Source organism: Aotus nancymaae, unplaced genomic scaffold (assembly GCF_030222135.1).
Source record: "Aotus nancymaae isolate 86718 unplaced genomic scaffold, 86718_ANA_hifiasm-v0.15.2.pri h1tg000064l_0, whole genome shotgun sequence".
In the NCBI taxonomy this organism is placed as follows: Eukaryota; Metazoa; Chordata; class Mammalia; order Primates; family Aotidae; genus Aotus; species Aotus nancymaae.
In genome coordinates this window covers 5,608,743-5,632,166 of record NW_026988478.1, presented here as the reverse complement: position 1 = coordinate 5,632,166, position 23,424 = coordinate 5,608,743, and the positions used below count along the sequence as shown (strand labels likewise).

Genomic DNA, 23,424 nt, shown 5'->3' with positions numbered 1-23,424 from the left:
TGTTGTAAGGACTGAACTAAATCGAGTAAAGAGGCTACTAGACTTCCGTCAGCAATGTCCCTTTCCTTTGCCCCGCACACGTTTCCAACGTGTGTGTGTGTGTGTTAAAAAACATTAACTAGAAAGAACAGAGCAGTCCAACTTTTCTGGGGAGTTGAAGGCAATTTCATTAAAAATACGTGTTTCTGGCCAGGCATGGTGGCGCTCAGCACTTTGGGAGGCTAAGGCAGGTGGATCACTGGAGGTCAGGAGTTCTTCAAGACCAGCCTGGCCAACATGGTGAACCCCCACCCCCACTCCCCCATGGTGGCATGCACCTGTCCCAGCTACTACTCAGGAGGCTGAGGCAGGAGAATCACTTGAACCCAGGAGACAAAGCTTGCTGTGAGCCAAGATTGTATCAACCACTGTCCTCCAGCCTGGGTGATAGAGTGAGACTCTGTCTCAGAACAAAAAACAAACCACTAAAAGGTTTCCATTAGCCCTGGCTTCCAGGAAGCCCAGAGCCCACCAAGAGGTTCCTCACAGAGGTGTGTCATCCCTCCTGTTGGCATGAGTGCTCTGTCCTCCTTCCATGACTTGGAATTGTATGAGCCACCTCAGAGAAATGGTTACTGCAATCACAGTGTGCAAAGGACCTCCGCTTCTGCTTGGAAAGCGTGTAGAGTCTTAAGAAACTTTCTGTGACTTCCTGATTTTCAGACTTCTTTCTTCGGGAGGCTGATTGCCTCCAGGAAGACTGAATTCCTGTGTTGTGTTGGTGGGGACAGTCACTTCCAGGTCCAAGCCTCAGTCTGGTGATTGAAAGAAGACTGTTGTGGTCGGGTGCTGAGCACAGGGTCAGGCGGTTCCCCGGCAGATCTTCCCCAGGCAACCTAGAATGTCACTGGACATGAGCTGCATTTGTCCCGGCTTGTCTGGGGTAGAGTCAGGGATAGCGGGTGAGGAAGTGTTTCTCTCTCTTCTCAGGAAAAAGCCACGGCTTCAAATGCTGGTGGTGATGGAGAAAGAGCAGGAAGACACCAGGGCCCCACCTTCCTTGGGGGAAGTGGTCTGGCGCACAGGAGCTTTGTCATGGGCCCCAGGCTGGGCGAGTCCTAAGGAACCCCTCTGGGATCTGGGGATGCACTTTCCCAGAACTGTGCCTCTGCCCATGCTGTTCCTCCGTTTCCACCTTTCTTCCTCAATCACCCTTCTTTCGTTTCACAAAAGGAGGCCAGGCACAGTGGCTCACGCCTGTAATCCCAACACTTTGGGAGGCCGAGGTGGTTGGATCACGAGGTCAGGAACTCAAGACTAGCCTGGCCAACATGGTGAAACCCCGTCTCTACTAAAAATACAAAAAATAGCCAGGTATGGTGGTGCGCACTGTAATCCTAGCTACTCAGGAGGCTGAGGCAGGAGAATTGCTTGAGCCCTGGAGGTGGAGGTTGCAGTGAGCTGAGATCACGCTACAGCACTCCAGCCTGGGCAACAGAGAGAGACTTCGTCTCAAAAAAAAAAAAGTCATGGCTTCTTTCTCCCCTCCTGAAACTCATTACGGTGCATTGCTCATGGTGTAAAAACATCAGGAGCGCCAAAGGGACGTGGTAAGGTTGGGCAGCGCAAGGGAAAGGTGGATTGCAAAGCATGTGGTTGTTAAAGAGGACTTTTGGAATTCAATTGAGAAGCACATGGCAAGGTTCCATATCTTTGTGTGTCCATCTGCTCACCTGTCTGTCCATCCACCCGTGCATCCACCCATGTACCCACCCATCCACCTGCCCGTGCACCCACTCATCACCTACCCACCATTCATCCAGCCGCCCATCCATCCATCTCTCCATCCACCCATCCATCCCATCTAGTCATTCATCTTACCTCCCTCCCTATTATTAAGTCATAATTCAGAAGTGAGATTAGTTATTGTCACTAATTAACATTTTTAGTTGTCAACTAATATTTTAATTTAAATTAAAAAAAAAAATTCAAACTTTTTTAGTGGAAATTGAATTCTGAACTGGCCAATCAATTTGTCAAGAAGTACTGGCTTTGCTAATGAGGTTACATGGTGGGCATTTTCTATACTTTTAACAACTTAAACCCTCAGCCCTAAATATATTTGAAGCATGAAAATAATGTCCCAAATTATATACTTTGTAACAGTTACCCCTGTGATACCGCTTGAGAGATAGACATCAAACGCTGCCAAAGGTACACGGTTGTTCACATTTGTTTTGGGAGGACAAAAAGTGCCAATCAGTGGCTGGGTCTTCCCTTCAGACCCCAGCCCAGAGCTGGGCGTGGGATTTAGCTGGATTTCCGCTTACGTTTCAGGACGAGGTATGGCTGATGCCTTGATGTGGAGGAGGAAGCAGTGGCATCGAGCCCATGCCCACAATTGGCCTGAGTCCTGCTCAGCACCTGGTTCCAACCCAGGGCAGTGAGAAGAGGCAGGAATTCCAGGAATGAGCCGACCGGCCCTGGGCCGGTTCCGACAGGCTCCCTGTCCTGGCAGAGGCTCCAAATCTGAGGTTCTTTCCAGAGGAGGCCACGCCAGGTGCAGCAGTGGGGTTGGCAGTCTGTCTAAGGCAGGGACAGGAAGGGGGTGGGTGACCCTGTAGCCTGAAAGAGTTCAGTTGTCTCATTTTAAATAACCCTACATGGAAGAAGCTAACGACATTATTGCACAGAAAACGCTATGTGACCATCCATCATAGAGTCAGTGACTTGGAAAGATGCTCATGATATAAAGTGGAGAGAGGCAGGATGACCCCATTGTGTAAAACTGTGTGTTTATAGCAGACAGACTGGGAGGATGGACCACAGTGTGAACTGTGCTTATTTCTAGATGTTCACTGTAGGCAACTTTTAGAAACAGTGTTACTGAAATCTAATTGATGTACAAAGAAACGACATACTTAAATTACATCATTTTGTAGATTTTGACATCTGTCTATACCCATGAAACCTTCATCAGAATCACAGTGAGATCTCTCAGCCATGAAAGCTTCCTCACGTCCCTTTGTTAATATGATTAATGAGACATAACTCACATACCATACAATCCACCCACTGAAAGGGTACAATTGGCGGGCGCAGTGGCTCACACCTGCAATCCCAGCACTTTGGGAGGCTGAGGTGGGCAGATTGCCTGAGGTCAGGTGTTCGAGACCAGCCTGACCAACATGTCAAAACCCATCTCTACTAAAAATACAAAATTAGCCATGCATGGTGGTGTGTGCCTGTAATCCCAGCTACTCAGGAGGCTGAGGCAGGAGAATCACTTGAACCTGGGAGGTGGAGGTTGCAGTGAGCCGAGATCGAACCACTGCTCTCCAGCCTGGGCGACAGAGTGAGACTCCATCTCAAAAAAAAAAAAAAGGCGTGTACAATCAGTGGTTTTTAGTATATTCACAGTGGTACAATCGTGACCACAGTCAGCTTTAGAATACTTTTCTTACCCCCGCAAGAAACCTCACAGCCATGAGTAGTCACTCACCAGCCCTCCCACGAGCTCCCTTGTTCTAGGCAGCCACTAATCTACCTCCTGTCTCTATTTGCCTATTTGGACATTTTGCATGAAAGGAGTAAATGACACACAGTCCTTCGTGAGTGGCGTCTGACTCAGCACAATGTTTCCGGCGTTCACCCACGTTGAGGCAGATAGTGGCACTCGATGTTTCGCCATTTGAAGAATTGCTGGAATGTTTTCCAAAAAGCTGCATCAATTATGTAATTTTTTTCTTTTCTTTGAGACAGAGTCTCACTCTGTCACCCAGGCTGGAGTGCAAATGACGCGATCTCGGCTCACTGCAACCTCTGCCTCCCAGGTTCAAGCGATCCTCCTGCCTCAGCCTCTCCAGTAGCTGGGATTACAGGCACACACCACCACGCCTGGCTAATTTTTGTATTTTTAGTAGAGATGGGGTTTCACCATGTTGGCCAGGTTGGTCTCGAACTCCTGACCTCAGATGACCCACCCCCTCTTGGCCTCCCAAAGTGATGGAATTACAGGTGTGAGCCACCATACCCAGCCACTTACATATAGAATTAAGAGACTGATTATGCAGGGTTTGCTCGGGTGATTCTGGAGACTCAGTCCCACAGTCTGCCATCAGCAGAAGCCCAGAAAGCCAGTGGAGTAACTTCAGTCCAAACCCGAAGAACTGAGAACCAGGCCAGCCAATGGGTAAGTTCCAGCATGAGTGCAAAGCCCCAAGCACTGGGGTGGGGGCCGCTGGCACATCTCCTGGAGGAGATGATGTACCACTTCAGAGAGGGAGGGGGAGAGAGGGAGCCCTTCGCCCTTTTTGTTCTATTCAAGCCCTCAATGGATTGGGTGGTGCCGCCCCACACTGATAAGAGCGGGTCTTTACTCAGTCTACTGATTCAAATGCTCATCTCTTCTGGAAACGCCCTCCCAGACACACCCAGGAATAATGGGCATTGCTGAGCCCAGCCAAACTGACACAGACAATTAACCATCACAAGCCCACCCCTTGCCAGCTTGGCACCCATATGCACCTAGAAAGTCTATTAATCTGTAGTTTCTACATTTTCTTTAATAAATACATATTACCTTAAAATAGGGAAAAAAGAATGTTATAAAAACCACCCTGTATGTTATTCAGAAGAGGGAAAATTTGAAAACACCTAAGTTCCCGACAGTGATGGATCCATAAAGTGGAATATGTTGTTTTTCAGCTCCATCAAGTCATTTATATTCTTCTCTGTTTATTCTCGTTAGCATTTCATCAAACCTTTTTTCAAGGTTCTTAGTGTCTTTGCATTGGGTTAGAACATGATCTTTTAGCTCAGAGAAGTTTGTTATTACCAAGCACCTTCTGAATCCTGTTTCACACTCATTCTCCATCCAGCCTTGTTCCCTTGCTGTTGAGTTGTGATCCCTTGGAGGAGGAGAGGTGTTCTGGTTTTGGGTGTTTTCATGCTTTTTGCGCTGACTTCTTCCCATCTTTGTGGATTTATCTACCTGTGGTCTTTGTAGTTGGTGACTTTCGGATGTGGTCTCTGAGTGGACGTCCTGTTTGTTGATGTTAAAGTTATTTCTTTCTGTTCTTTAGTTTTCCTTCTAACAGTCAGGCCCCTCCAGACCCTGCTTGCCTGGGGATCACCTGCAGCAGCTGCAGAACAGTAAGGGTTGCTGCTGGTTTCTTCTTCTGTTATCTTCGTCCCAGAAGGATACCCGCCAGATGTCAGCCTGAGCTCTCCTTTATGAGGTGCCTCTTTGGATATGCGGGAGTCAGGGAGCTGCTTGAGGTGACAGTCTGTCCCTTGTCCGAGCTCAAGTGCTGAGCTGTGAGCTCCATTGTTCCATTCAGATCTGCTGGGCAGGTGCGTTTAAGTGTGCTGCAGTGGAACTCAAAACCACCTTTTTTCCCAGGTGCTCTGTCCTGGGAAGGTGAGGCTTTATTTATAAGTTCCTGATGTGCTGCTGCCTTTTTTTAGGGATGCCCTGCGCAGCAAGGAGGTAGCCTAGTCACAGTCTGCCAGCAGAGGTGTTGCTGAGTTGCGGTTAGCTCTGCCCAGCTGCTGTGTGAACTCCCTTGCCGTTTTGTTTGTTTACAGAGGTATAGTTAGAACGGCCTTGGTAATGGTAGACCACCTTGGTAGTGGCGGACTGCCTCAATAAGGGCAGACTGCCTTGGTAATGGAGGACTGCCTTAGTAATGGCCAATGCCCTTTCCCCCACAGAGCTGGACCATCCTGGGTCCAGCTGCACTTGCGGCAAAACTCTCAATCCAGAGCGTTTCAGATTGCTGGTCTTTGTGGGGTTGGGACCTGCCGAGCCAGATCACCTGGCTCCCTGTTTCAGCCCCCCTTTTTTCAGTTGAATGGGCGGCTCTGTCTGCCAGGCCTTCCAGGTGACAGTTGAAACAGCCACCCAGATTTGTGTGAGTTTTTGTGTGGAGACCCACTGCCCCAGCTGAAACAGCCATGCTGGAAACGTGTTGTGCTTTTCAGCCCTGGAATCTCCTGGTCTGTGGGCGTAATAACTCGTTTGGAAATGCAGTGATCAGTCACCCTCTGCATTGTTCTCTTGGGGAGCTGCACTCCAGGGCTGTTCCTATTCGGCCATCTTGGATCCTCACTTGAGATTATACATTTTTAAAATGTTTTTAAAGTAAATCTCCATATTTCCCACCATAAATGTTTAGGAAACGTGATTGACAACACATTAAACAACAAACATCCCCTATATGTTACTGCAGAGCAGTAGTTACTGTCAGGAGGAGCAGGGGGGTGCAGAGTATGAGGGAGAGGAGAGGATGTGGGGAGAGGGGGGCTGGGGCCATGTGACCTAGGAGTCTTGGAGGAAGTCAGCTGGAGGTTGGCACCAGAATCTGAACCCTGCTGGTGGGATTTGGGGGAGCCAAGGCTGGCCTAGCCCGAGCAGAGTTTGCCCACCACCCTTTCCTTGCTCTTGAAGGCCCCTGGGTGCTCCCCAAGCCCAGGCCCAGTCCCGCTGGTACTGTACCCCACTGGTGCTGTGTCCCGCTGGGAGCTGCTGCTGTCAGCAGCCTCGGTGGGACCTCAAGGCCTTGAGACAGATGTCATCCTTCAGGCGTGGGGCCCTGGGTGTGCAGAGGGCAGGCTTGCCGCAGACAGAAGGCTGGCTCCACTTCCCGGGAAGCTCTGGGTCAGGGGCAGGTTGTAGACCTGGAGGGAGGAGCCTCAGCTGCGGACCTGAAGCTGGTCTCTGAGCTCAAGCCTGGGAACCATCCAGCCCTCGGGAGTGGGAGGGGTGGGTGGTCTGCAACCTCTGCTGCCCACTGGAATTACCAAATGTCCTGCTGCCTGGGCCCCACCCCGAAGGTTCTGATGGGACCTGCCTGAGATGTGACCTGGGTGTCTCAAGGCCTAAATTAGCTTCCTCAGGTGATTCTAACATGCAGTCTGGCTGAGAACTACTTCATTTTGCCAAAGTGACACGTTTAAGGCCACCCAGACCTTCAGTGCTAAGGTGTGTACAAACAACAGTGTAGGAAATGTGTGGGGAGTGTTCGTTCTGTGTTCCATCCTGTCACTCCAACTTTTTTTTTTTTTTTTTAAGACAGTCTTCTGTCAGCAGGCTGGAGTGCAGTGGCATGATCTCGGCTTACTGCAATCTCCGCCTCCTGGGTTCAAGTCCCTGCCTCAGCCTCCTGCGTAGCTGGGACTACAGGCAGACCACTACGCCTGGCTAATTTTTTGTATTTTAGTAGAGATGGGGTTTCACCATGTTGGCCAGGATGGTCTCGATCTCCTGACCTTGTGAGCCACCGCGCCCAGCCTAGTCACTCCATCCTTGCCGCGGCTTAGTGAGGTTGCGTCATTTCTAACACACCTTAGTTACTCATGGCTGTTCATGCACAGCCAACATGTTCGTGAAGTCTCTGAGAATGAGGGCAAGGTTCCACCTAAGGAAGCTCGTTTTGCAGAGTGGGAAGGGTCTCACTGCTCCAAGCAGGTAGAACCTGAGCTGCTCCGGCTGTTCTTCCTTCCCCTCCATTTCTCCCGCCCTCCCGCTCCCCCAGCTCTCCTTGTGGGAGTAAAACCATCCCTCGGTATACTGGGGGATTGGCTCCAGGACCCCAGCGTACACCAAACCCCACGTCTGCACCGAAGTCCCACCCTTCGACCCTGTGGAACCTGCCTAGGCGAGAGCCGGCCCTCCCGCAAATACTGTATTTTCAGTCAGCATTTAATTCAGTTGGTTGCAAACATCTACTGTGCAGTTCACACAGATCCATGCTGTTCAAGGGTCACCTGTTTTAGGATGCACACAGCAGCTCTCAAACTTTAGTAAGAAACTCCCAGGGTGTTGGTTAAGAATGCAAATTCTGGCTGGGTGCAGTGGCTCATGGCTATTATCCCAGCACTTTGGGAGGCCATGATGGGTGGAACACTTGAGGTCAGATGTTCGAGACCAGCCTGGCCAACATGGTGAAGCCCCCGTGGTGGAGGGTGACTAGTCTCAGCTACTCGGGAGGCTGAGGCAGGAGAATCGTTTGAACCCAGGAGGCAGAGGTTGCAGTGAGCTGAGATCACGCCACTGCACTGCAGCCTGGGTGACAGAGCGAGACTTGACAACAAAAAAGAATGCAAATTCCTCGTCTTCATCCCTGGATATGCTGATTCATCACATCTGGGGTTGGGCCCAGGGATAGGCATTTTAACCAGCAGCCCAGATCATTCTAAAGCAGGAGACGCAATGACTGTTCTTTGGAAAACACTGGTCTTAGGGGAAACCCCAGGTCTGCTGTCAGACACGTGGGTTCGTGCCTGGCTCCTGCCAGCCGACTGAACTCCATGAGCCCTGTGATCACCCCCCAGTGGGGAGACTCCACCCCCCGTCAGGATGTTATGTACCCCAAGATGATGGGTATGAGGCTCCTGTAGCTTTCCCAGTGAATGCCCCACTCTATCGAGCCCCGAGGCCTGACAGAACTTATTCTAAGAAGGCGGCAAAATATTGAAAAACTTTCTTTGATCCAGATGCATCTGAAACCACATGGAATCCTCCAAATCACAGGCAGTGCTCACACTGGCAGGCCCATGAGGGAACTGTGAGGACATCAATCAAGATCAGTTCCTGTTGTCATTCTCTTCCTGCCAATCAGGAAGGATTTTTGCTTACCATCGCTGCATGGGGTAGGTGTCATTATCCCCATTTTTTTAACTGTAGCCCAGAGAGGTTAAGCCTGTTGCTTCAGGACACACACGAGTGGGGTCCCAGGGTGTGAACTTACTGTTTCCAGACCTAGCAGGTGGACTCTTTGGCCTGGCTTCCCCAAGTACCTCTCATCCCAGTGGGAGAGGGTGAGAGGTCCTGGGCTCCCTGGTCCTAGGTAGGGTCACAGCAGCCTGATGTCCACCCTCCAGACTTGGCTCTGCTGGTAGCAGACTGGTGTCCCTCCAGGTTCCTGGGATAGCCCTGCCCATTGTTGATTCCCAGCTCCTAACTCTGGAATGAACGTGTGGGTGAGGCAGCCTTCAGCCCGTTTCCAGGGGAGCGGACAAAGGAGGGCTCAGCACTGCGGGTGCCTGGAGTGAGCCGGGAGATGCTGGCATCATCTGATTCTGTGCCAAGCGCAGGCCTGTCAGCTAAGCAAGCAGACGGGAAGGTGGGGACAGGTTCGCCCTGGCTGTCACGGAGGCTACCTAGAGAAAGTGACAGTTAACCAGAGCTAAGTGAAATGGAGTGTGTGTGGCCGTGTGCTGCCTAGGAAGATGGAGAAGACAGAGTCTGCCCCCTGGAGAGCTCTCTCCAGACTTGTGACATGAATTCCAGGCCGTTGCTCTGGCGGCTGTCCTGCCACTCCGCGGAGGTGTTTCCAGGCGGGTGTGCTGGGCCCCAGACCGAGCACTCGGCTCATCTCTTCAGCATCATGACAATGTGCGCGCCACCTATAGACCCATCAGTCCCTTCGGAAAGAGGAAATGAAGGCAGAGGCTTAACAGCTTGGCCACTCGGCTATGAATAGCAGGTCTGGAGTCTGTGCCCATCCTGGTGCCTCCACGTGGCCCCCTCAGCCTGTCCACAGCTCTCCCTGACAGGGGACCCAGCGTGGCCCCGTCCCAGATTCCTCAGTGTAGGCAGCCACATTTCACTTGCCTGGCAGCCCGCTCCTTTGCACCAGAGAGAAGAACTGAGGTTGTCCAGGCAACCGCCACCTCAAACTCTGCAGCTGGGGGTGGGGTGGGAAGTCCAGGGACAGCTCAAAGGGAAGTGGTGACCAGGGAGGGAGAGAAAAGCAGGCCTGGCTTCCAGCTGGCCCAGTCCAAGGTCCCCCTCCCCACAACTCTCCCACTGAGGCCTCCGGGGTTCTTGTCCCCGGTCCAGATTGTTTCCCAGGAAGAAGGAAAGTTTCCCAAAGGCACGGGGAGGGACGGGTGGCCCACACATCTGTGGGACTAGGGCTGTGTGGAGCAGGCTATTACCATATGAAAGGAGGAGGCCTGAGCGGGCTGGGAGGAGCCCAGACTGTCACTTAGATACCAAAGGCAGCCGGGGACTGCGGAGGGGGCAGGGGCGGGGAGGCAGCGACAGAGGGCCCCGCACTGGGGCGGAGGGTGTAGGCTGCTGGGGCCCTGGGACCCACTTCCTCCCACTCGAGCCTCCTCTCTGGCCTCGGGGGACGCCCACAGGGGTGGCAGGACGGTGCTGCAACTAGACTGCTCCAGTGCCCTCTGGGTGACCTGCCACTGTGCCCCTGAAGAAATAGAGTCAAATGTTAAGGACAAAGGAGTCTCGTAAGACTCCAAGGAACAACTATGACCCGGATTGGGGAGGGGGCTCGGGGAGGTGCTTCTTGCTGTGCAGAGGCTGGATGAGGGGGCTGTCACCCTGGGCAGGGAGTTCAGGAAGTTCCAGGTCTGAGGTCTAAGGCTCTGCCGCTCAGCTGGCCGGCGCTCTGCTTCTGTGGCTGCTTCCAAGGAAATCGCAAAGCTTGCACGCTGCAGGCCGCCTCTCCTCCCAAGCTCCCCACTGGCCTTTCGGTTTTCCGGGCCGGCTGAGATCCTCCCCGCACTTCGGTTTAGATCTCTTCTTGCAGCATCAGCGGCTCCCACTCACTTTCTGGCAGGGCCGTGTTAGTTCACAGGTGGCCGCCCCCAGGCCACGGTCTTGCCCTGGGGATGAAGGACCTTCACACGGAAAATGGCCACTTTCGTAGGAGCCACTTGGCAGTCGGGTCTGTTCTGTGGCAGAGGCTCTGGGCAGAGACTTGGGCCCCCACTGAATGGCTGTCTAGTGTCCTTGGGGCCCTCTGTGCTTTGCGCCTCTGCTGTTCTGGAAGAGAAGAATGGAACCTTCGCGTCTTCTTGCCTCCCGGACAGAGCCTGTCCCTGGCTCAGAACCAACTGCGGTGGAGAGCGGAGGAGGGAGGCCATGGGAACCACTCCTCTTGCCCTGCTGAGGGTGTCTGGGTGGGACGAGGGCCACCGTGGACCCAGGCCAGGAGGCTGCTGTGGGGGAGGAGACTCCAGGGCAGCAGTGACAGCCAAAAGCAGCGACTGAGAGGAGAAAGGCCAGTGCTTTATTGGCTTGTGGGGAGGCAGCTATCACCAGGGCTACAATACTCTGCGAAGAAACCCGTGCACTTCCAAGTTCGTGGTAAAACAAAAGACACTTGGCAGCTGGGAAGGCCTTTTTTTTTTTGAGATGGAGTCTTGCTCTGTCGCCAGGCTGGGGTGCAATGGCGCGATCTCAGCTCACTGTAACCTCCGCCTCCTAGGTTCAAGCAATTCTCCTGCCTCAGCCTCCCCAGTAGCTGGGACTCCAAGCACGAACCACCCTGCCCAGCTAATTTTTGTATATTTAGTAGAGACGGCGTTCCACCATGTTGGCCAGGCTGGTCTCAATCTCTTAACTTCATGATCTGCCCACCTTAGCTTCCCAAAGTGTTGAGATTACAAGCGTTGAGCTGGTAAGTGGCAGAGCAGGAACTCTGGGCAGCTTCGCCCACATTCTCCTCTGTGTTACTCTGAGCCACAGTTCTCCAAGGCCCAGGTGGATTTAAGGGCCTTCCCACAGGTCTAGAAGGCGCAGACTCAGAAGAGTAGGAAGCCAGCAATCTAAAACAGGAAGCCACAGGCTGTGCAGGTGGAGCCAGTAACAGCTGGTGCCCTGTGCATCTCCAGGGAGTCCCAGCATTCCGGGATCAGACCTGGGAATCATCTGGGAGCTCTATGCAGAGAGGATCTTTCTTCTTGAATTATAGTTTCTGGCAGTTGCTCTAGTTTGGGGGTGGGATGGGGTGGAGAATGTTAGCAAAGGAAGATGAATTATTAACATTAAGGACAGTCACAGGCTCTATTGGAAAGTTCTGTTCACTGCATTGATTTATCTGGAAATACAAAGTTTGGGCTCTGGGAAGAAACTGACTTTAGGGCTGATCAGTCGCTCTCTGGGTTTGAGTCCCGCTCTAAGAGAGAACACGTCCCCAGCAGCCGCTCGGTGCAGAAGGCCTCTCCTCCCCAAATCTGGCTCCCGCAGCTACAGAAATAAATAAATGATGTTGTTGGGAGAAGCCTCTCCTCCAGAGCTTTGGGGTGGAAGGGGAGTATCACTTCTACAGGAACCAGGAACAAGAATGAATCACAGCACCAACCAAGACTTCACAGGGAATTTATTGTGTTTGAAAGGGCTGAGGGGGACTTTACAAGAGTTGGAAGCTGGTAACTAGAAAGAAAGATAAATAAAATACAAAGCCAGTATGCTGTGGCAAATTCCAGAAAACACACTGAAAAAAACCTTTACAGTTTAAAACTGCTTCACTTTATACATAATTACAAATTAATATACAGCATCTGGGTCTTAACCCGTCTTTAATAGGGTTTAGCACGGAAGTGTCCATAGAGCATTTGGAAACAAGCAGTGACAGCAGAGGTATCCGGGGTGTCCCAACCACCCTCCTCCCCGTAGCTCCCCTGCGAACCCCACACGGGCGGCAGAGCACAGGAGACCGGGGCTAAGCTTGAACCACAGGCAAACTCACCAGGCACGCCCCAGGGCCAGTGCACAGGGCCTGCCCACAGCCTCAGGTGCTGACAAAAGGCAGGGGAAAATTTCACACCGAGGAAGGGGTGAGGTGAGTGCTTCCTGCAGAAGCCCCTCGGGACTGCAGCACAGGTGGCCCCACCTGGTTGTAGGGCAGGTCACCCACATCGAAGGCAGGGGACTAGGGTAGAGGGTTGCCCCCTTCAGGGCCTGTCAATCTTTTGACAAATTAGATGAGTACTTGGAAAGATGCCTTTATTTTCCCTTCCTATTTATTTTTTCCCTCTTATGGCAGCATTAAAATACTTTCCATTGTAAAGCCTGGCCAGCAGGCAGTGGACTCTAAGGCTCTGGTGAACTAGGAATGCTCTGCTACATTGAAAGGAAGTTCAGATCCAAGCCCAAACTCTCTGCCCTCTTCTTTGTCTCTGAGGATGGGGGCGGGGCTGGCTGGGACATGCCCAGCGGTGGCCGCACACCTAGGCGGTCCTGCAGAAGGAAGGCAAGGCACACAGAGCTCCACTGCTGCCGCCCCCTTCATCCACAGGGTTAGCTCTAGGCTCCTGCATTCCAGGGACATCCAACCGCAGGGGGTGCACATTGTCACCTCACAGCCACTCTCCTTGTGACCACTGAAGCCCATTCACCAGGACCGTCTTTCTAAACCTCCTCCCAGGGCCTGGCTGTCCTCTGGGCACAGATGGACCACCCATCATTACAGTAAACCTCAACTCCAATGCAAATACCAACATCCCTGGGAAGAAAGACCTGAAGGGAAAAAGAGCCCTAGAGACAAAAATGATGAAAGCACTTTCTGTGGACAGCAACTTTGGCATCCAGTTCTGGCCCCTAAGGCCGTGGTCCCACCCTGTACTAAGGCAGGGCTTATCAGGTTGGACCCTTGCACACACTGACACTTCCCCTCCCACATGAAGACACAAAGCCAAGGGTCTCAAAACTGTGTGTTCACGACAAATACTGAGGCCTAAGGAAGGTAACAAATAGCAAAGAGGTGACTCTCAATAGTATTACCCTGAGACATATAAGGGAAAAAAAGGTAAGATTCGTACCTTTCCAAAAAAAATCTTGGTAAGGATTCTTCCCTCCAGAAGCACTCACGGGGCAGAGGAAATACCGGCAAAGGTCGAATGTGGCAGTTTGCATGTTTTTAACCCTCTCCATTTTCTAAGAAAACACAGCCAATACATTTGATTGTCTTGAAAATGAAACCAACCGATGAGAGCGTTTAAAGTGCACGTCACCCAACTGGGATGACGACTGAGATGACTGGAATTGAGAGAAGATGCAGCCTCCTTCCACGAAGTTCACGCGATTCTGGAAATATGGGGACTCTGGATAGTAATTCCATCTTCCCCCCCAAAATAAGCACAAGTTCAGGCACCTGATTTGTTTAGCTTGGAGAACATGGCATCCCGGTGTGGGAACAGGACAGGGAATTCAGTCTGAGTCACCCCAGAAAACAACCCCTTCTCATATGAGAGAAACCAAGACAGGCCATTAGATCCAGCAACTACAGCATTGTCAAGGTCATGAGCAAAAGCACAGGCAGCCACCATCCCAGTTAAATCCCAAGCACAGGAAGGAGGACAACTTCCAAGGAGGAAGGAGATGACAAAGGCATGTGAGCACAGTTCTTGGTAAGTGGATCTCTTTCTGCACTGCAGACTCTCTTCCTGGATGAAGGCAGGTGGCTCAGGGGAATTCCAGGCACTACCCTTCTGATTTTAAACGTGTCCAACCAGAACCTGACCAAATCGCTTTAAGTTAGTGGGGTCTGGACCAAGGTGAAATCTCCATTTTTAAAAAAGACCGCTAAAACCACCAAGGCAGGGGAAACATCGCAGCTGGGGCGGGGGTAAAAGGCACTCTAACACGGAAGTCAAGCTCTGTGGCCATGTGCTCTAACTTCAGCATCCACGGTGTTTTTGTGAAGAGCTCGTACGTGAGTAAATCCAATCAGCACCAACCTCTTAATGTTCCAAACCCAGAGAACAGGGGCACCCAGCCTACATCTACAATGAGAAGAATGCGGGTTCAGTACCGCCCTCCTGCGAACCCCAGGAGGGGAACTCAGAGCCCGTGACTAGAACAGCCAGCCAAGCCCCGTGGTAGATCTGAGGAAAGTCACAACACTTTCAGCTGTAACTTGGAGTTGCATGGATTGGTGAAAGAAAGCAACTTAACTTTCTGTTTCGGGTCTTTGCAAGGGGACATGATGTTTTCAACAGAAAAAACAGCAAGTTTTGGCCTTGAAGTCTGTTTCTAAAGGGTGGGAATTCTCCATGACAAAAAAAAAAAAAGGCAAAGGTAGCTCAGAGGTGGCGAATTTCTTCATTCTCAAACAAGGGAGAAGACATCCTTTGGTTAAGGAACAAGATGGGGTAGGGGAGGGAAGGACATGGACCCCTCCCCTTAAAATTTTATCTGGGCCTTCAAGGCAATTGGAAAGACACAGAGTGAGGTGCTGGCTGTCACTTGTAAGTTTAGACTCTTGGGCTAATCCTGGTTCACCCTTAAAAAAAAACACAAACACACACATACAATAAATAAAACAAATCTAGGCTAAAAATTCCAAACCAGACCTCTTTCAAATAAACTGAAAGATAAATATCTCCATCTGCAAGGCCAGCTTGCAATTCATCAGTAAGCACCAAGTTACAGATTTTTCTAAGTGTGCTCAAAGCCCCATGCTTCTGAGGGGCAAAAAAGCAAGAACTGAAGGCCACGTTTGAAGCACAGAATTTTCCACAGCCTCCTTCTGGTGTCCGGGGCCTCAGAGGGAAACATCACCATGAACTGTCCTGCACACACCAGCTGGGGAAAGCCTCAGGCGAACACAGATCAAAACACGTCGGGAAAGCAAACGCAAAGCCGAGCAGCAGGCAGCATCTGTGGCCTCTTTCAGGCGCAGAGTACAGTTCAACAACAGACCTTTAGATTGAAAACATTTTTGAAGAAATCCAATTTTGCCAAGGCCTCCTAACATAAAAAGGGCACTTTCACAACCACGCCCCCCAGACCAGCTCCTCTCCAGGTCTGTACTAGCAGGACCTGCTACACACGGCTTAACCCTTCACCTGAACCCACTTCTCAGCCAGCTGTCCTGGCTCCAGAGCACAGCTTCTGCCTGGCCTGGGTGGGAGGCTGACCCCTGGCGGTGGTGTGCCTACAGGGCGTGCCCTCACCCAGCAAGGGCCTGGCGGCTGCTATCTCAGAGAGCTACGATGGGGGCTCAGGATCACAGCCAGGAGGCCGTGGCCTCTTCAGGGTGGTGACAACGAAAATGTCATGCTGCAGGGATAATGGTGACTAGGCCTCTTCACTTTAATCTGTGGCCAAAACATGTGGGTCAACATCCTGGAAAACCAGCGTATTTCTTCTGGATTTGATACTACGGGTTTTTTTGTTGCTTTAGTGCCCGAAACACCGAGATCAAGGTGGTGCAGACCACGTTTTATACACATCAAGCCTTCTCTCACTGTTCCACAAATGTCTGTCATCCCAGAAATGAGAAATACATGCAAAACAGGGGTGATATGTGCACGGGGTGGGCTTAGAGGGAAACCAATCTCATAGGATTACTGGATGAAGTACTGATGTGCAGGAGCTCTGGGTGAGTCCAGGCACTGCCCTCGTGCTGAGCTAAGCTGACCAGACGGCTGGTGCAGACCTGCCCTCTTGTGGCCCTCCCCCCGTGTGTATGCAGACAGGTCCCGGGTGCGGACACAGGTCAGGTCTGGAACACCTGCTGTGTGGTTTTGTGTTACCCCAAATTAAAGGCAGTCAGAGTTCCAGACCTTATTTGGAAATGCTCTTTCAGTCTTTAGGAATTCCTGACGTGTCCAAAACCATCACCTGTACTTACGAGCCACTACTTTCAGTGTCATCCTGAGTAGGGCCAGCCCAACCTGAGAGTCCTGGGCGGTCACAAATCACGGCCGAAGCAGAGTCCGGGCCTCCTTCCCCACCCTGACACTCAGATCATCTGTTCCTTCTTGTCCAGGGCCTGGGGCCACCCAGGATGACTGGACGCTGAGGAGCAGTGGGCGTCCAGTGTAAGAGACTTGTGCACGCAGGGACAGCAGGAGAGGTGGGCTGGCCAGGACCAGGAGGCAGCTGCCTCAGCAGAGAGGAGGGTCAGCAGAAGATCTCTTCACCCTCTGCTGATACTTCTGATGTGGGACCATCTGAAAAAGTGAAAAAGAATAATGAAGAAAATTCAGAAAAACTGCTCCTTTCATTGAACTTCCTCCCCAACCCAAAGTCTTCTGTAATGCAAATAGGTGACGGGGGCTTGTGGGCAATTAAGTTTCTGCACACTGGGGTTTCTGAAGGAATTTGGTTAACAAGGTTCTTAGTGCTATCCTTCCCTGTCTAATGTGCCCTTTAACTTTGACATAAGCACTAGAATTTATAAAGAGGCCTGAAAAATGTAAATTTTTTTTCTTTAACCTCCCACATAGAAAGGAGAGATCAATCCTGAAGAGAAGGGTTCGGGGGAAAGTGGCACATGAACCGGGAGGCATCTAGTGTAATTCAACCACAGGCTCTGTGGCCACTGGCAATGTTAGTTAAACTCTGTGAGCTTCAGTTTCCTCATTTCTCTTGGGGTTAGCAGCGCCAACTTCATGCAGTCACGTGAGGGTTAAAGCATCAAGTGCTAGCTGTTATCAATGACTAGGCTGAGAAAAGCGAGGAGGACTTGAATGACTTCATTCAGAGGTGAGCTCCAAAACCCATGCTCTCTGCTTTTACACATATGCCACACAGAATGGAGTTTTGTTTTCTGAGACACACTCTTGCTCTGTCCCCTAGGCTGGAGTGCAGTGGCTCAATCTCCACTCACTACAACCTCCACTTCCCAGGTTCAAGGGATTCTCCTGCCTCAGACTCCCAAGTAGCTGGGACTGCAGGTGCATAACACCACGCCCAGCTGATTTTTTTATTTGTAGTAGAGACGGGGTTTCACCACATTGGCCAGGCTGTCTTGAACTCCTGACCTCATGATCTGCCCACCTCAGCCTCCCAAAGTGCTGGGATGACAGGCGTGAGCCACCGCCCCCGGCCAGAGTGGGTTAACGCTCTCTGATGAACACTCTTAGCAAGTGGAGCTGGTGAGAAGGATGGCAGCTTGGCTTCTGCGCATCTGAACTGTACCCTTTTCAACCCCGCCCTGTGCCGCTAAAATCTGCCTTCTCTCAGAATGCAGACACCGTGGCCACAGGGAGAGCAGGTGTGGGTGACTCACCACCGGGCTGAGAGCGGCTGGTTTTGTTCTTCTTTTTTTTCTCCTTCCTTTCCTTTGGCTTAGCTAATCCAAACAGGCGGGTAGAGGCAGAGGTGGACGCAAGGGCCTGGCTCTGTCCTTCTGATCCTTTGTTTGTCTGACTGGTTGAACTCAGTATGTGAAAAGGCCCCTTATCTTTGTGTGTCCGAGAGATGCTGTTCCTTTTTGGGGACACTGAAAGTTCTGAGTCCAATGACCCTGATTTGGCTATGGAAGGTGCAGACGGTGAGGGAGGCTCCTCAGCACTGGGGAAGAACGACGGGATCCTCATCAGCTTGGTATGTGGATGTGAAACCTGTATATATTCAAGAGAAGGGGTTTTCACTCGGAGACCGTCGGCGCCCCGATGCCCATTCAGTAAATCCTGTCTGATTCAACTGGGTGTGCTGGCTGGGTGCTTACCCGCCTCTGTCAACTCTACAGAGATCACTTCTGCAGACTGCATAGAACTCAAAGGTTCAGAACTTCTCACTTCCATTAGCTGCCCTCCCCCAAGTAACATCTATAAATATGTTAAAAATACCGACTTCAATACCGTTAAGACTTTTATTACAAACATAAACGCTGGTGTCATAAAAAACCGATAGTACCTTTGATGGGGCGACTTAGAAAAGAATTCCCATTCCTTGAAGAAATGAGAGCTACTTAAAACTGCTCTACACAGGGATGCAGATAATTATTTTAGGGCAAAGGGACTACAGAAGCCTGTTTACGTTGGAGGATAAGTGGAAAAGCCGAGCTGACACCAAGAATCCTAGCCAAAGGTTAAACAAAGATCAAGAGGATCATGTAATCTGGTTTCTCTTAGTTGCCTGGGAACCTTCCTTTGTCAAAGCTCTGATGATTTCATTGGGATGGGGGTAGAATCCATCCTTATGTCATAAAAAGCAACACATGGCATTTGCTGCTCCCCACCATATATTTGGCAGCCTCTGCAGAAAGCTACACCTGCCCCCACTCTAGAAGATGTCGGTATAATTTTCTTTCATGGTCCAAGGTCAATCAATCAAACAAATGGCAACATGATATGCATTTCAAAACACGGGCAGATCTGTGTACACCCGGGCTCTCCATCTGCCACAAGCATCCATGTTTCTGAATAACCAAGGAATATCACCGAAATAAACTCAGGAGTGAGTGTGCTGAGTAACTGAAAGCCTTCCCATATCAGCAGCAGCTATAGAGAGAGAAAGGCTTCATCAGCCGTAGAGAGGCAAATCAGGAAGTATGCAGAGTGCAGCTTTCTCAATATCCCCAAGCAAGAGTATCGTCATCTGTCCACAAGGGGAGTGGCCGCCTCCCCTACTTGCTGGGATGGGCGCTTCCCTCTGTAACTGACTCCCACCGACCCTACCACATGGGTTATTTCAGCGACTCTGGCATGAGAGCCACTTCCTGCTGGCTCATGACCATAGGCACCATGTGTTCTGGGGCTCTTTGATTCTTGCTGTGCTTCTCCATTAAGCTACAAGTTCCTTCAGGGTGGGGCCATGCCTGATTTCTCATGTGGCACAGAGCAGTGGGGCTGCTCCTAAAATCCTGGTGGCTGACTGCCATTTTCTCAGATACACTGAGGCTCCTCTAGCTGAGAGAAGTGCCAGCTCCAAATATCCACCACGGCCCTGGCCAGAACACCCCGCCATTTCCATTCTCTTCCTCAGCCTCTTAAAGAGTTGCGAAAAGCAGAAAAAGACTTTCTTCCTCTGCCTCTCTTTCAGGGTAAAACAAAGATTTTTTTTTTTTTGAGACAGAGTCTCGCTCTGTCACCCAGGCTGGAGAGCAGAAGCACAATCTCAGCTCACTGCAACCTCCACCTCCCAGGTTCAAGCAATGCTCCTGCCTCAGACTTCCCAGTACCTGGGATTACAGGTGGGTGCCACCACACCCAGCTAATTTTTGTATTTTTAGTAGAGACGAAGTTTTGCCATGTTGTCCAGGCTGGTCTCGAACTCCTGGCCTCAAGTGATCCATGTGCCTTGACCTCACAAAGTACTGAGATTACAGGCATGAGGCACCATGCCCAGCTAAAAAGATTCTTAAAAACAGGTTTTTTTGGGTTTTTTTCCCCCCGGAGACAGAGTCTCCCTGTGTTGTCCAAGGCTGGTGTCAAGTTACCCTCCCACCTCAGCCTCCTAAAGTGCTGAGAACACAGGTATGAGTTACTGAACCTGGCCAAAAACAGGTTCTGTATCTCTGCTTACTTTCTTAGGGTGCTTAATACACAGGGGGTCTTAAATCAGTCTCATCATTAGGTTGCCTTCGGCAGTGAGTCCCATTACCTGACACAGGTCCCGTTCCGCCTGCCTCTGGCCGAGCCGCTCTGCCTCCCGGCGCAGCTGCTCCTGCTCCCTCTCGAGCTGTTTCTGGGCAGCACGCAGTCGCTCCAGGTCATACTGGTATGTGCCCTTCTTCTGCTGGAGCTCCTCCCGCTCCTTTTCCAGGTCCTGCTGCCCCTGCTGCACCTTCTCCTCGCGCTGGGCCAGCAGGGCCTCCCGCTCCCGCAGCTCCCTCTCACGAGCTTCCCACTCGCGCTCACGCCTGCGCTTCTCCTCGAGGTACTGGGCTTGCTGCTTCTGCAGGTTGGCCAGGTCCTGGCGCTGCTTCTCCAGGCTGCGCTGCTTCTCCTGCTCAATGAGGGAGCTCGGGCGGGACAAGCTGCGGGTGAGCGCCCTCTCGCTTAGCACCAGCTTCTGGTCCTCAATGTAGCTGTCCTGCTGCAGCACCACGCCCTGAGGAGGCACACAGAGGAGAGCCCTGCAGCTCTGGCCAGGGAGACAGCCAACTTCTGGATCCCTCCTGACCCCACAGCAGGGGACACCAGGCACTATGATGGACCAGGACTCTCCCCTCACTTTTCAAGCCCATCTAATAAAAATGCTCCAGGATAACTGTAGGCAGTTAGCATACAGGAACATCAAAGGTGCAGGAACTTACAGGTTTTTGTCAAATCTAGTCTCAAATGCTGGCTGCAGTCACTGGTATTACCCAGGGTAGTGTGTGTGTGGTGTGTGTGTGTGTGTGGTGGGTGTGTAGGTGTGTGGTGGGTGTATAGTGTGTGTGTGTGTGTGTGTGTGTGTGTGTGTGTGTTGGAAGTGGGAGAAAGTAGGAACGAGATAGGTTAGATCTTCCAGAAAGGAAGTGAGAATTTGAGGATGTTCCTGGGAAGTCTCAAACAGTGGTTGTTTTAGGAAGGCCACTCTATTCAAAAACCACACAGAGACACAAAATATAGAAACTTATACTAACGGCTTTCTAAAGTGAAATAATATTCCAAACGCATGTTAGCACATGACGTGCTTTGTAGCAAGGTTATCAAACCATGCCTAAGGCCCACCAGCTCTTCGCTAATTGTACTCCCAGAAGGGTGATGATACTCTACCCACTGCATTCTGTAACTTTGTCACCGTGAGAGCCAGTCTTCTCTAGACTGAGGGCGCCATTTACCCATAAACAGCCTACAGACCTCAAAGATCCAAGTCAACAGCAGCCCCACGCTGCTGTCCTCTACACAAATACATGCAGGGATGGGAGACGCAGCCACGCACCTGCAGAGTGCTGAGGAGCTCGTGGAGATGAACAATGCTCTGGACAACTTGCTGCCAAAGGAACAAAATGGAAATATTTATTTCAGGACTTTATGAATCTCAGAATCCATCACGCTAATGTTTATCTGGTAAGATGGCTGCTGTGAGATACAACTAAATGCCTGTATCTTTATGTAGTATTTTCATATTGAAAGCACCAAGGAAAATAAGTGAGTACCAGCAGCCAAGAAAAACAAAAGACCGAACCCAGTGACCCATGTGCAGGAGGAATATCAGCACAAGTTAAAACGTATGAGAAAGCTTCCATTACTTAAAATGTCTAGAATACAGACAGCATACATATCAATGCAACAGAACAGAAATTCCAGAAACTACCCATTAACAATTTAGCATATGAGTAGCATTTCAAATCAATGGAAAGAAAAGAATATTCAATTAATTGTTCTGAGAAAATTGGCTAAATTTCTGAAAAAACTTGAGACCTTAGCTAACATTAAAAAAAAAAAAAAGGTTCAAATATCTGAAAATATTAAAGGTAAAAAATAAACCGTATTCATGTCTAGCCAGGGCAAGACAGCGAGGTCCTATTTCCAAAAAACAAACCAACAAAAAAGAGCTGAAGGAAACAGAACGTTTTCTAATCTTGAAACAGGGAAGGCTTTGCAAACACAGAGGAAACCACATGACTTTTTTTCAAAAATTCTATGTAAAAAAGTAAAAATAAAATTAAAAGGCAAAGAACAAACGAATAGAAATTCAGATGGAAAAATCTTTGATTTAAAAAAGGCTCTCACAGAACATTATGAAAAAAAAAATACCCTAGTAGAAAATTAAGCCAGGAACACAAACTAGCAATTTACAGAAGAAATACAAATGGCCAATAAGCATAACATATTAAAATGACTCAACCTAATTTGAAATAAAATAAATGACCCAAACTTATCAAACTAATAAAAACTTAATAAAAATAGTAACACTCAATGTTGGTAAAAGATGAAAATGGGCACTTGTATGTCTGATGAGTAGGGCCAAGCACTGCATAACCTCCTTTCAATAGCAATTTGGCATGTTCAGGAAATAATCAGAGAGCTATGCAAAAAACAAGGCATGTATAAAGATGTTCTTGGCTCACCGCTTTAAAAGCAAAAAGTAGAAAAAACAGTTAACTATCAGAAAGATTAAGTAAACTATGGTTTACAATAATATGATGCTATGCAACAGCATGCTTTGTAAAAATATGCCTTGGGAAATACTTTTAATGCATATTAAGAGGAAAAAAAGCAAGATATGAAGCTCTAGGAAGAACTGATACAAACTATGTAAAACTATTTTTTTTGAGATGGAGTTTCACTCTTGTTGCCCAGGCTATAGTGCAGTGGTGTGATCTCTGCTCACAGCAACTTCTGCCTCCCGAGTTCAAGTGATTCTCCTGCCTCAGCCTCCCGAGTAGCTGGAATTACAGGTGTGCGCCACCACACCCAGCTAATTTTTTGTATTTTTAGTAGAGATGGGGTTTCACCATGTTGGCCAGGCTGCTCTTGAACTCCAGATCTCAAGTGATCCGCCTACCGTGGCCTCCCAAAGTGCTGGGATTACAGTCATGAGCCACCGCACCCCGCCAAACTATTTTTATACTATTCACACATATACAACTCAGGGATGTTATGCACAAGGCTGGAAATATAAACACCAAACATTTAACTATCATGAACATGTATTCCTTTTAGAATACTTAAATCATTTAAAAACAAAACACAAAAATATTAATTACCAGGCTTAGCTCTTCTGAGAAAATTTTTTACACTCATTCTTTTTTTTTTGAGATGGAGTTTTGCTCTTGTTGCCCAGGCTGGAGTGCAGTGGCACAATCTCAGCACTGCAATCTCTGCCTCCCGGGTTCAGGCGATTCTCCTGCCTCAGCCTCCTCCCGGGTTCAAGCGATTCTCCTGCCTCAGCCTCCTCCCAGGTTCAAGCGATTCTCCTGCCTCAGCCTCCTGAGTAGCTAGGATTACAGACGTCCACTACCATGTCTGGCTAATTTTTTGTATTTTTAGTAGAGACTGAGTTTCACCACTTTGGCCAGCCTG

The 23,424-nt window shown here is 50.0% G+C and overlaps 1 protein-coding gene across 10 annotated transcripts in view; it reads right to left on the bottom strand.

Moving 5' to 3' along the window:
* Window positions 1-15,771: 15,771 nt before the first annotated feature.
* AKAP13 (A-kinase anchoring protein 13) overlaps window positions 15,772-23,424 on the bottom strand; it is a 248,043-nt gene continuing 240,390 nt past the window's right edge. For all 10 annotated transcript variants that reach the window (XM_064366197.1, XM_064366198.1, XM_064366200.1 and 7 more), the window contains 4 exons: window positions 21,338-21,388; window positions 20,072-20,521; window positions 17,754-18,087; window positions 15,772-16,692 (listed from right to left, as the gene is read on the bottom strand). In XM_064366197.1, coding sequence (XP_064222267.1) covers window positions 16,643-16,692; window positions 17,754-18,087; window positions 20,072-20,521; window positions 21,338-21,388 — 885 coding nt within the window. In that variant the 3' untranslated portion in view covers window positions 15,772-16,642. The remainder of the gene's footprint in view (window positions 16,693-17,753; window positions 18,088-20,071; window positions 20,522-21,337; window positions 21,389-23,424) is intronic.